Below are 11,779 nucleotides of genomic sequence, written 5' to 3' on the forward strand. Positions count from 1 at the left end.
TTCCGTTCCGGGTCAACTTTATCGGGGGGACCGTGTGGACTCGAGTCGAGCGGCCGACTCGGCGAGTCACGGCACGGTCACCGGGTGCGCAACGGCCGGGGCCGGCCAGCCTGGCAGCCCGGCTACTACGGTACGGTATCAGTACAGTACGAGGACAATCAGCCTGAGGGTAGAGCTGGCTTGACCGGCCCTGACACTGTCGCACACGGCGGCGAGAAGAGAAAAGACAGCCCGGCGCAGTCACTGTCCGATCGTACGGTCCGGGCTGTGACGGTGCCGGTGCCATGTATAGTACGGTCAGAGTCAACTTGCAGGGGGCCTTCCGAGTTCGCCTCGGAGTCACTTGTCAGACGGTCCGATCAAGAGCCGCTATGCCCCTTGCCACGCAAGCAACTCAGCCCATGAGTACCACTACCCTCTCTTTGGATCCTTCTCTTATGTTGCACCGGTGGTTTTGACTTAGATCTGATGGGTATCCCATCGACGATGGAGGTTCAGTAGGGTGGTAGTAGTCTTGTACGACCCTACCTCTAATGCCTGATCGCTCCTCTTTCCTGCTGAAGGGGAGAGAGGATGCGGGAGTCGTGCGAGCATGTTGCAAGATAGATAGATAGATAGATAGATAGAGGAGCGAAGCAAAGCGATGGAGGATAGAAGAGAAGATATGCATAGTGTGAGAGAGCAGAGGGGTTCGAAAAGACAAGAGGGATGAAGAAAAGATGGAAAAGAGCAGCGAGATGCTGGGCGCGAAATTAGCACTCTGTTGCAAAGAAGCAAATGAGCGAAATACCGGCAATCAAAACGATTGAAAAACGTCACGAAATGGCGAAAGACTTTGAGCGTGGGGGATGAGCAAGCTCCTTAAATCTGAAGAGCAGAGCTTGTCCGCTGCTAGTTTGCTGAAATATTGTGAGAACAAAGGATCACTCTGCGACCCTCAGTCGCACTTTATTCTTATGCTCTGTATTTGCTGCTCGGGTCAATTCTGTCTGTTCGTTTTTAGCTTTACTGTGGAGATGGCGCGTCAACCATACTGTGGTTTTAAATGCAGAACATACTTTTGATGAACGTTTCCTGTAGTTGATCATTGTGAAGCAGCTACCGTGTTGTTGTGTTTTTCAGGGAAAATGGGCGAAGAGCAAGCTGTCTTTATTTCTTCCCTGTGTTCCCCCTTCTAACCATCTCTCTGAGGACTCCCAAACTTTTGATGCTACTCAAGAATACATATCAATGTGCTGACGGATTTGTGTAGATGCCTCGTGAAAGGACCTTTATTATGATCAAGCCTGATGGCGTGCAAAGGGGACTTGTTGCTAAGATCATCGAGAGGTTTGAGCAGAAGGGCTTCAAGCTGGTGGGTCAGCTTTGTTTAACATAATTTTTTATTGTGCAAGATTTGACGAAAAGGTCAAAAGGTTGGTTTGAAGTTTATGCAAGCGTCTGAGGATCTGCTGAAGGAGCACTATGCCGACCTTTCTTCCAAGCCTTTCTTCGCTGTAAGCTACTTTTGAGGGATGAAATGCGACCGGTTCTGAGGTAAACTCAAGGGTTTGGTGGAGTACATGAAGTCTGGCCCTGTTGTTCCCATGGTGAGTACGGCAATGTCATTTCTTAACATCAGCGGACAAATGCCGTGATAGAGCAGGGCAGCTTACATTGTCAATATCTGAAATTATGTGTAGGTTTGGGAGGGGGATGGTGTGGTGAAGGCTGGACGCACCCTGTTGGGAGCCACCAAGTATTTTGATTAGCTATCAGTGGTTCTCGAAGTTGACAACGAGATTCGCAGACCATCTGAGTCCGCCCCTGGCTCCATCCGTGGAGATTTCTGCATTGACGTTGGTCGAAACATCTGTGAGGATTTAGATTTGATAGAGTATTTTCTGAGTCTCCTTCCAGGCCACGGATCTGATGCTGTGGAATCAGCGAACAAGGAGATTGCTCTTTGGTTCAAGCCTGAGGTAGTTTTCTGAATCTCTGCACACTGTCTCGATTCATGGTTTTCTTTCCAGGAGCTTGTTGATTGGAAGTCTCACTCGGAGTCATGGGTCTATGAGAAGTGAACTGATGACCATCATGTAGAGCAACGGATGTTCAGTACAGCTGTTGTAATCGATGCTTTCATTCTCATTTTTATAGAGGTTTCTACTACCACAACTGCAACTCCACCATCAAGCTCAACACCATTCCTATATCTCCGTTTTCATATTCATCGGGGGGTATTCAAATCCAATCAGAATCCAATCGGAAGTGGAATGGTACAAGTTTTCACCTCAAGTCTGTTCCTAACACTTTCAGCAACATTTGGGTATTTATTGATTTAAAATACATGGTGTGACAACCAGGCTTGATGTAACATGCACACAGCATCACCCTGACAAACTGGTTTGACTGCTCGACCTGCTAAGGCTTCTCCTATCATACAACGAAGGAAGCTTGACATCCTTCCTTGGTAACAACCCATCTGAATGTTCGACGATAAGTTCTTCAATCAAGTTTATGGAGTTCCATAAACTTGCAAGTTGCTTGCGTTTGGAAGGTCTGATTCGTTTCCAAGTGTCCATCCTCAGTCCAAAAGGGAGCTCTGATTCCGGTTCCGATTCTGCTTCTTGCTCATCACGTTTCTCTGAAGGCTGTATCGAAGCGTCGAAGCTGTCTGATCTCGGCATGTGTGAGCACATTGATTCGTGCTGAATGTTATACTTGTTCGAAGCTGTTACCCTCCAGAGCTGTCAATCGGGTATATATCGTGCTTGGTATAGGCGACCTTCTCCGTTCGACGATGGGATGCGCCCCACCCCCACCCATGTCTCGAAGAACCCTTACAGGCACGTACCCACCCCACAGTATTCGACGAACTACCCGGTACTATCCTCCTCATGCTATTCATGTCAAGTACCCCTACCCACCCGTGCTCGAATAGGTCATTCATCCTCGTGACAGTATCTATTGATAGCAACGTTTCGCATCTCAGCAGGAACATTGTGGCGAAACGGTGTCTTTTTCTTGAAGAAGTCGGGGCCCAAAAATCCAAGTAAACCTCCTTCACCAAGACGGTAGAGGGGGACATCCGAGGGGAGCTCGGAACTCGACCATGACTGATCTCTGACGGTCCAGCGCGTTCCAGCCCGGTCACGCGCAGGCTACGGCCTTGGGACCGCCTGGTCTGCCGCGTGTCATCAGATATCCTCAGCGTGACCGGATACTCGCTCGAGGGCTCTCGAAACGACATCCCAACGACGATGGTCACACGTGCACCGGGGTATGTATCCAGGTGACGCATGTAGTAAAGAAAACGTTCACGCGACCATGGGCGCGTGTCTCGTGATCAGGGTTGGCCGGCCCCTTGTCGGCCTCATGCTCCGAAGAAGTTTGAAAAATTCATTTTTGGAAAACTTAGAAGAACTGAAAAGACGTGTTATCAGCTTTACCTGGGTCTGCCCTGTATAAAGTAGACTTGCGAAGGTCTGCGGACCATAACAACGAACCGACCATGCACTGCCACGCGGGAAACAGCAGCTCTGTAGAGAGCAACAGGAAGATTGAAGCATCATATGTCGACCACCCTTCACAAGCCTCCGCGGTTTTTCCTTTCGGGTTGACAGAACAGAAATGGAACAGCCTTTCACCCGAAAAGCGCTGGAAACTGAAGTGTCTGTCGAACTCTATCGCCTTGGTTGAAGAAAGAATCGCGAACAAGGGACATGGCAACAACATCATTACAGAGGCTGCTCTCCCATCCTTGTACACAAGATATAGAGGTTCACAGAGAAAATCATGCAACTAAGTTGGCATGCGTGTTATGATAGTCATGTTTTGTAAATATTTATGTTTGAAATAAATCTTTGTGCTAATGGTTGTTGCATTGAGAATGCCAAGGGTTCACACAACCCTGTAGTCTAGTCATTCGCGTCTTGCCTTCACTTGCCGACTCTTGTTCGTTGTAAGTTGTGTCGATAAAAAAGGATCATTCACCCCCTATCCCGCAATAACGAAATTTTGAAGTTACGTGCCGGAATTCTATCGGACGAGGAAAATCTTAGCCCGAAGGAGGTTCAATGCTTCCCATACATCTTTTCGGTGTGGTAAATTTTCCTGCAGTCGAATCTCTTTCTTGAAAACATTGATTTCTCACTGAGCTCTGGCAAAACAAGCTCAAATCAGACCAGACTGACTCAAGGCAAGAGTCAGCACTCGTGGATGGGCTAAGTGATGATCTCATTATCGACATAGTCAGACAAGTGGACTCTCAAACGACTGAAAGCATTCAACGGCTAGATGTGCTCAGGAGGAAACCCAGGGGGCCGAATGAGTTACAACCCCAGTTCTTTTCATGAGCATATGTAAGAATCAGGCTCCTCAGCTTGCAGGGTCTGTTCTGGTCTGTTCTGATTTTGTGGTTTGGAAGGCTTGTCTATTGTCGCTAGTAAAGTATCCATTATTGTTCTTTACCTTGAGGGGTGGTCCAGCGGAGGCGCCTTGAGTTTGAGTCATTCGTTTGGACGTCTTCAACCCGCAAAGCTACGGGTTATGATATTATGATGTAAGAAGAAGAAAAGAAATTCTTGATCAATCATGATTACGACAAAGCTTGCAAGAGTTGGTGCTCTTTGTGTGTGATGGTGATGTCTTGTTGATGTTTGAGGCCATGAAAGCGTAATTGGAGGGTCAAGTATTGGCAGAAAACACCAACCTTACGAAAGCTTGTTGTTTGGGTTCGATCAGTTGGTCGTAATGAAACTCTTTGTTTTGGAAATTGTCGGAGCTCTGACATTACATTAATTCTCATTTCCGCAAGCGACCAGCCTCCGTTGCATCAGAACTCTGACAGACACATGTTGACGAATCAATGAGGCACCAGTGCCTCGAATCCATACTCCTGTTTCAAGGAAATCTGGAGAAGAAAAGGGTGTTGTTGAAACTTGAGAATTCCAATCGAAAAACTTTATTATTATGTACAAATAGAACGTGGACGCACGCATATACCTTCAGTGAACTCAATCTACAAATGTTCTCGACTACTGCTGCGGCTCATGCTTTTCCTATCATAAAGAGAAGGTAATTTCACGTTCTTCCGGTCTGCAGCACCATGTTGAACTTCAGCCGAAATGAGATCTTCCACAAGGCGGATGGAGTTCCACAAGCTCTCCAACTGCCTTCTCCTCAAGGGCTTCAGCTTGTTCCATTCTGCTGTGCTGATTCCGAATGGACAAGCGAAGGTCTCGCAATCTTCTTCTTCGTCGAGGCTGAAATCTCTTTCTGCCGGTTTGATTTCATGGTTAGCTGTCACATCTTCGTGGAACATGTTGATCATGGCTGCGTAGGTGTGGAAGGGATCTTGACAAACCTTGCTCACCGTCCAAACTCATATTTTGCCTCCCCCTCACTGGAACTGATCGGTTCGTATCTCAGCCCTCGAAAACACGTTATTTCATAGCACAATTGGATATGTCACGCGGATGCTTACCGATGTCACATGGCTGGAGCCCTTTTCGAGCGCCAAGAAGGTGAACCCGTTGATTGTTGTGACGAAACGATTCTTTATCACGTCGTTTCGACCTGGTACTAATGGATCTTTCCCGCCAAAACGTCAGACCGCACCACATACCTCCGAGGCGGACTTCTCTGTGCCGGCCCGAAACTTCTGCCCTTCGGAAGTGGAGCCGCCAAGGGGCCCCGGGCTCGGGCGCGGGAACAATGAGGGAACAATGAGACGGCCCCCCGCATCCCATCGGTCGACTGGAGGGTCTGAGGGGGCCGATCCGACTGCCGCGCGGTCAAACTGGCCTCCTCTTCTCTAGAGTCACGGTACCCTATGATCGTTCAACCTTGAAGTCACGATAGTGTACTGAATGATGGCTGATCGGATTCAGGTGACTCGTGACCCATCAGTGCTAGTCACGCAGGGAATCAGGATCGGACCGGGGCTCAGCAGCACTGGGCACTGACTCGGAGACTGCACACTGAGAGACTCATGAGCATCATGGCCACTGCGCGGCACATCGGATCGGCCGGAGCTGGAAGGGCCTCCCGCCGGGGTCCGTCGGACCGTTGGTGGCCCCGCCGAGTGGGTGGGCCGGCCGGGCGCCGCCGTACTAAGCCCAGGCTGTACGGCCGCGAGGGTCACGTAGTACCCAGTTAGATCAGAGACTCAGGCTCGCCGCGCCGCAGTGTCCATCCGTCGCAGAACTTCACTCCCGAAGCCGCTAGAAGGTTGCTCAGTAACTTCAGTAACTTTCAGCGTATGAAGTCAATCAGTCGGCCCCAGTGTGGCAGTCGTCGGATGGGCCCATTACTTTGGGTAAACCGCACAGTACGGCTTCTACAGTTCGATTTAACTACGCAAGCAGCTCGAAGTGTGCATCGCAATGACAACTTAGCATCCTCAACATTGCGTCACACATCATGAATCCTGGACAGTGTTCTTCAATTCATTGCAACGAGCTAATTGGCAAGTTAGAGGACGTCGAGCTTACCACCTCACCATGTACAAAGCACGGGGAGCTACCATCATCTGCAAGACAGGGCTCACAGGGTGTAAATAAAATCAAACAGATGTCAGCACCCTTCCATGGGAGCGCACAGCGTCCTCCTCAGAATCGCATCCATCAAAGCTGATCCCCATGGTCTGCAACCAACAGGCGATCAGTCCTCACATCTTCCGGCACAAGTCATACTGACCGATTCAGTGTCAGGAGGGTTCCAAACCTGCCATCGGAAACTCAGATGAGGAAGAACCAAGAAATTCTGCTCACGTCGCCAGAGGCCGTGTTGTCAGGCATGTCAAGGAAGGGGCCCATCTGGGGCTCGCCGTTCCCCTTGAAGAAGGATACGTCTGGATGCAGGTAGTACAGAATTCTCTGAGGGAGGACCTTGAAGAACTGCAACAGCCGTCAACCTCTTGGTCACAAAGGATGAGATGTCGTGGCCATCAGGTGGCAATGAGTTCCAAACAGATAAACAGCAAACATCGAGAGTGACATGAAACATGCTCAAAGAAATCAGGGTGTGGGTTTCATGTTTCGGAGAAGATAGGGAGGTGGGAAAGCACTTGAATGAGAGATCATGAAGAAGCCAGGATAGACACATCTATTTCTGCACAAAACCAAACAAAAACTGAACTGATAAGGACTCGAACTGAACTTGAAAAGGACTCGTTCAGTTTTCAATAATCAAAGCAAGGAATAAGATCTGAAGAAAACTCACGAAATGATTGCAGCATATCAATCAATAAAGGCCGACAAACAAACAGAACAATTCAAAGATTTCGCTTGAACCAAAAACCAAACGACAAACAAAAATCCCAATACTGAGTAGAGCCCATTATACGAGTCAACAATCGCCCCATTCCTCATTGTTCATCATATTCATTTCGCATTTGTATAGTCACAACGTCAGCGTCAGCAGCTCCCTGCTACTTCTAGATGCTGCCCCCGTCGCTTCATTCTCACCATGTCGCCAAGTGTCGTGTGAACTACCCCACCGGTCTATGAGCACCGGAAGGGGGACAGGGGGGGGTGGGGGTAGGTGCAATTCTCTAGATTATTTTCAGTTCTCAGTAATTTGTCCCTGGCCCGGACATGCCCGGACAAGCACCCGGGGGCCTGACCGGCCCGGCGCACCGCAACACTACTGACAGGTTTCGTGCGGCGGGCTCAGTCCTTGCGCCGTGTTACAAAGGGGAACGCGTGGCTATGGCGAACAGGTCGAGGAGTGAGGAGAAGGGGAGGGAGAAGGGGAGGGGGACAACAAGCAGGTCGAAGGTGCTGCTTCTGACCATGATCTCGATGAGCCTGCTCGACTGGTGCAGTTGCTTCATGCTTTCTCCTTCCCAGAGCTCGTTCTTGTCTAAGGCCTGCAGTCCTTCCAAGGTTGCAGGCTCCCCATCCTTCCAACCTTCCAACGCGCGAAAGTTTGTCAGGACAGCGAACCCTCGACCGATGTCTTTGAAAATGAGAGAAGAGGAGGGAAAGAGGGACAACGCGATTGATCGCCGAGATGTCGCCAGACTCGTTAGTGGGGCCGTCGGATTGACTGCTTTTCAGCTCTTCGGGTGTGTTGATGTTTGTTGTCTCAATGATGTGTCAACTGACAGTCAGACAAGAAGCAAACCAGCAGATGCATTCACAATGAAGGCAGTGATGAAAGTCTGGAATGATCCTTCCATCTTCATCAAGGTCTTGGATCCCAAGGTGGAGGACGAGGCACTCAGCAGGTGGGCAAGGATTTGTTGGAACAAGATTCAGCAGCTGAGTTGAATCCTTCTACAGGTACAGGAGATCGTTGAGATCCGTGTCTTCTCTCACTAAAGCAGAAGCGGTCATGCTCCATCTCTCGCTAGCTCCCCTCTCTCTAGAATCCTGACGGGATTTCTTCTCACAGGCTGCGTACACGGTTGAGTTTGACGAGTTCGTGGAGGCTGTGTCGAAGGTTCCGACTTGACAGTGCTGCCTGCAAGCTCATTGATTTCCTGCTGCTCCTGCCCTCAGGTGAAGAAAGTGAAGATCGGAGATCAGATCGTCGAGAACCCAACGGAAGAGCAGCTGTTGAAGGTGAGCCTGCTTCGTCTGAGGTTTCGACCCCTTGAATGTTCCCGCCCTGTCGGGTCTCTGCAGGCCTGGAAGGAGGAGGAGATCAGACGGGCTAAGGAGAGAGAAGAGAAAGGGGACGAGCCGTTGACCAGGCCTGTGAGACTCAAGGAGGAGCAGTCGGACAAACTGCAGACTTACTTCCTCCCTCCTGTTGTCACCAAAGACTCGACTGCACAGGTCCATGGCCTTGTTGGGCGCTAATGTTGGCTGATGACATCGTCGTCAGACCATCGCTCTCGGCAAGCACCTGCAGTCTGTTGGAGCTGTGATGTACGGTGCCTACTGGTGCTCTCACTGCTACAACCAGAAGCAGGTGAGAGAGAGGAGGCGTGTCGTTGATACTGTTGTTGTTCTGTGACATGTTCTGGGGTAGCTTCTTGGAAGGCAAGTCGCAGATGAGACGTTGAAGTATGTTGAGTGCGACAAGAAGGGTGCTTACAGCAAGCGCGACATGTGCAAGGAGAAGAAGGTGAGAAACGCATGAACGGGTAAGGGAGGGGGGGCGGGGGTCTGACCTGGGGACAGGTTCCGGGGTTCCCAACGTGGGAGATCAATGGCGAGCTGTTCCCTGGTGAGAAGAGCCTGGAGGAGCTGGCGAAAATCTCCGGGTTCGATCTTTCCTCGGTGAAGTGAGGAGAGGAGGGAGATGGTGGAACAGGAGGGAAGGGGATGGGATGGGAAAGGAGCTGGAGTGATTGAGAACTGCATTCTTGTTTTCACCAAGAAGAGATAGTGTTGTTTCAGTTGGTCCCTTCCTCCTGTGTTCCTCCCCTTCAAAGGGCGTCCAGTGCTTGACTGTTAAGATGCTAATCTGCAAACCGCCTGCTCCTCAGCAGTCTTGTTGTTCACCTCGAGTACTTCTCATGAAACGTAAGGAACGTTTCGCCCGGCAGCCTGACAGTGGGTGTATCAAGAGTTTGCTCACAACCAACGATGGGGCGTCACCCGTACAGCGACTGAGCGTTCTTGACCAGCAGCTCAACTCGATCGTATTGATGGACTAGAGCAACAACGTTTCCATCGCACTGGTTCATCCCGTCACTCGAGACCCTCCCGATGCAGCAGCTTCACCTTGTCTCCTTCCAGTTCCCCGCAGCCAGTTAAGACTTCCCCGTCCTGCATCGTCCAGCAGTCACGGCGGGCAAGTTAGTAAGCGTGTTTGCCCTCCTCCTCCCTTTCCTCGTTTGTGTAAATCTTCTTCATTGTCCCTACGGTAGCTAGCAAGCTCGTCTCCGCATCATAGCTCGTCACTTCCATCACCTGTGAAATGTCATCATGAGCTTGTTGAGCAGCGTCTCCGGCAATATCATCGTCATCTTCATTGTTATCATCATCATCATCGTCGTCGTCGTCGTCGTCGTCGTCGTCGTCACCATCACGACCACCATTACGACCACCATTACGACCACGACCATCATCATCATCATCATCATCATCATCATCATCATCATCATCATCATCATCACCATCATCATCATCATCATCATCTTTCTCATACCTTCTCCAGGTCTCCAGTCCACAACATCTTGTTGTGCATCCCCTGATCATTGCACCAAGCTTTCCATCTCTTTGCTTCTCGTCATGCTACAGCCTCAAAACTAAAAAGGCGCTCACTGCTCCATCGAAAGTCGTTATTCTCCCCTCGAATCGTTTTCCCAAATCTTCTTTCACCTCTCGCACCTGCAGCAGCAATCTTCAACTCAAATTGTCATCAAAATAAACATCATCATCAACATCATCTCTATCAGCGTCATTATTATTATCATCTACATTGTCTCCATTATCAAGATCATCGGCATCATCGTTTTGTCACCGTCCGTGCAGCTTCTTCTTCCATCATCGTGCAATATGTCAAGATCGCTTCTTGTGTCCCGATCACAGTTCCAGCGCACGACCTACTACTTCCCGCAATGGCCGGAAGCACCTTAGAGAAGAAACAAGTCAATGTGAAGAGCGGGGAAAGATTGTGAGCTCACCTTGTCGGCATCATAGTCGGGACATTCAGACGTCAACCAGCTGAAAGAGGAGAAACGTGAGGAGACAACAAGAATGGCAAGCGTCTTAGGATGATCTGACATGTCTGCAAGGGTTGACCTGACATGATTGCAAGGTTTGAAGTGAAATCATCTTACCCAACATGGATGGGACAGGCTCCTATCGTCAAGTGCGCCGGCTCGAGCGCAACCCCGATGCCTCGTTGGACTTTCTAGGAGGGAGAAGTTTGAAAGGACGGGGAGAGATGGCAAACAACTTACGAGGTACAAGAAGGGGTCTCTTTGAAAGAGAACATCTCTGATGTCGCAGAGGAGAACCTTTGCGGGCACATGTCAAGGAGGCGGAGCAATAAAGTTGCAAGGATTGAGAAGTCATGAAAGTTACGGAGCGCGCAAGAAACGAACAATCTGATAGACAACCTGATCGAACTTGGTCGTCGACTTCTCCAGATATTCTCTAAAGAGGGTGAAACGATGAAGGTTCATCGGCCCTCTCTTAAGAGCAGAGTCACCCAGAAACAAAATTTCGCAAACAACATCATTAAAGACAACACGACAACACGACAATATCATCAAGGCATGCAAGAGGCATCGTTATGCACGACAACAAGACAATATCATCAAGGCATGCAAGAGGCATCGTTATGCACGACAACAAGACAAGCAAGATGTCGGCATGAAAGATAGCAAGACCACAACACAGCGTCAGGACACATCAAGATCCTCTCTACCTCCGCGGACATCGACTTGTCGTCATATTCCACGATCTCGGCATCGAACACGTCCGCCACTTCTTGCAGATCGGCCCTCCCCCTCTCCGCGCTCATGATAACAACCTGCCTCCTCCTCGCGTCAGACGCTCCTCATCGCGGCAAGTTTCACCTGCGCCATGCACCCCGTGCTCCTTAGAGACGCTAGGAACACCCGAACCTCATAGGGCAGAAGGCCCTTCTGCGTGCCGAGGATAACGTTTCTCTGCCCTTCCTCAAGGGAGGAGGAGGAGGAGGAGGAGGAGGAGGAGGAGGAGGAGGAGGAGGAGGAGGAGGAGGAGGAGGTGTGGTGGTGGTGGTTGGAGGAGGAGGAGGAAGACACGTGTCCCAGGAGGAGAAGCATGATAATTTAGTCCTGGAACAGTCTATCCATCTTTGACCGTCTTGCTCCTGCTCGCTGGCTGGCTATCACACACCTCCCTGG

At 50.0% G+C, this 11,779-nt stretch overlaps 4 protein-coding genes across 4 annotated transcripts; 3 read left to right on the forward strand and 1 right to left on the reverse strand.

The window, feature by feature from the left end:
• Positions 1-1,250: 1,250 nt before the first annotated feature.
• Positions 1,251-2,149, forward strand: GUITHDRAFT_93413 (hypothetical protein; the record flags this gene model as incomplete). Its single annotated transcript, XM_005836405.1, has 7 exons — positions 1,251-1,354; positions 1,416-1,496; positions 1,548-1,589; positions 1,683-1,738; positions 1,790-1,854; positions 1,900-1,961; positions 2,013-2,149. Coding segments are annotated over 7 exons (461 nt in total), but the record flags the coding sequence as incomplete, so codon positions are not given.
• Positions 2,150-6,410: 4,261 nt separating this feature from the next.
• GUITHDRAFT_151561 (hypothetical protein) lies at positions 6,411-6,882 on the forward strand. Its single transcript, XM_005836406.1, has 4 exons — positions 6,411-6,514; positions 6,566-6,628; positions 6,682-6,708; positions 6,756-6,882. Exons 1-4 carry the CDS (start codon positions 6,486-6,488, stop codon positions 6,847-6,849), a joined length of 213 nt encoding a protein of 70 aa, XP_005836463.1. The 5' UTR covers positions 6,411-6,485; the 3' UTR covers positions 6,850-6,882.
• A 1,929-nt stretch (positions 6,883-8,811) lies between these two features.
• GUITHDRAFT_68042 (hypothetical protein) lies at positions 8,812-9,224 on the forward strand (the record flags this gene model as incomplete). Its single annotated transcript, XM_005836407.1, has 3 exons — positions 8,812-8,904; positions 8,965-9,060; positions 9,117-9,224. Coding segments are annotated over 3 exons (297 nt in total), but the record flags the coding sequence as incomplete, so codon positions are not given.
• Positions 9,225-9,436: 212 nt separating this feature from the next.
• GUITHDRAFT_105011 (hypothetical protein) lies at positions 9,437-10,139 on the reverse strand (the record flags this gene model as incomplete). Its single annotated transcript, XM_005836408.1, has 4 exons — positions 9,437-9,485; positions 9,537-9,616; positions 9,663-9,707; positions 9,852-10,139. The coding sequence occupies 4 exons, from the start codon at positions 10,137-10,139 to the stop codon at positions 9,437-9,439; spliced, it is 462 nt and encodes a 153-aa protein (XP_005836465.1).
• Positions 10,140-11,779: the final 1,640 nt, after the last annotated feature.

This window comes from Guillardia theta (genome assembly GCF_000315625.1).
Source record: "Guillardia theta CCMP2712 unplaced genomic scaffold GUITHscaffold_18, whole genome shotgun sequence".
Taxonomy (NCBI): domain Eukaryota; class Cryptophyceae; order Pyrenomonadales; family Geminigeraceae; genus Guillardia; species Guillardia theta.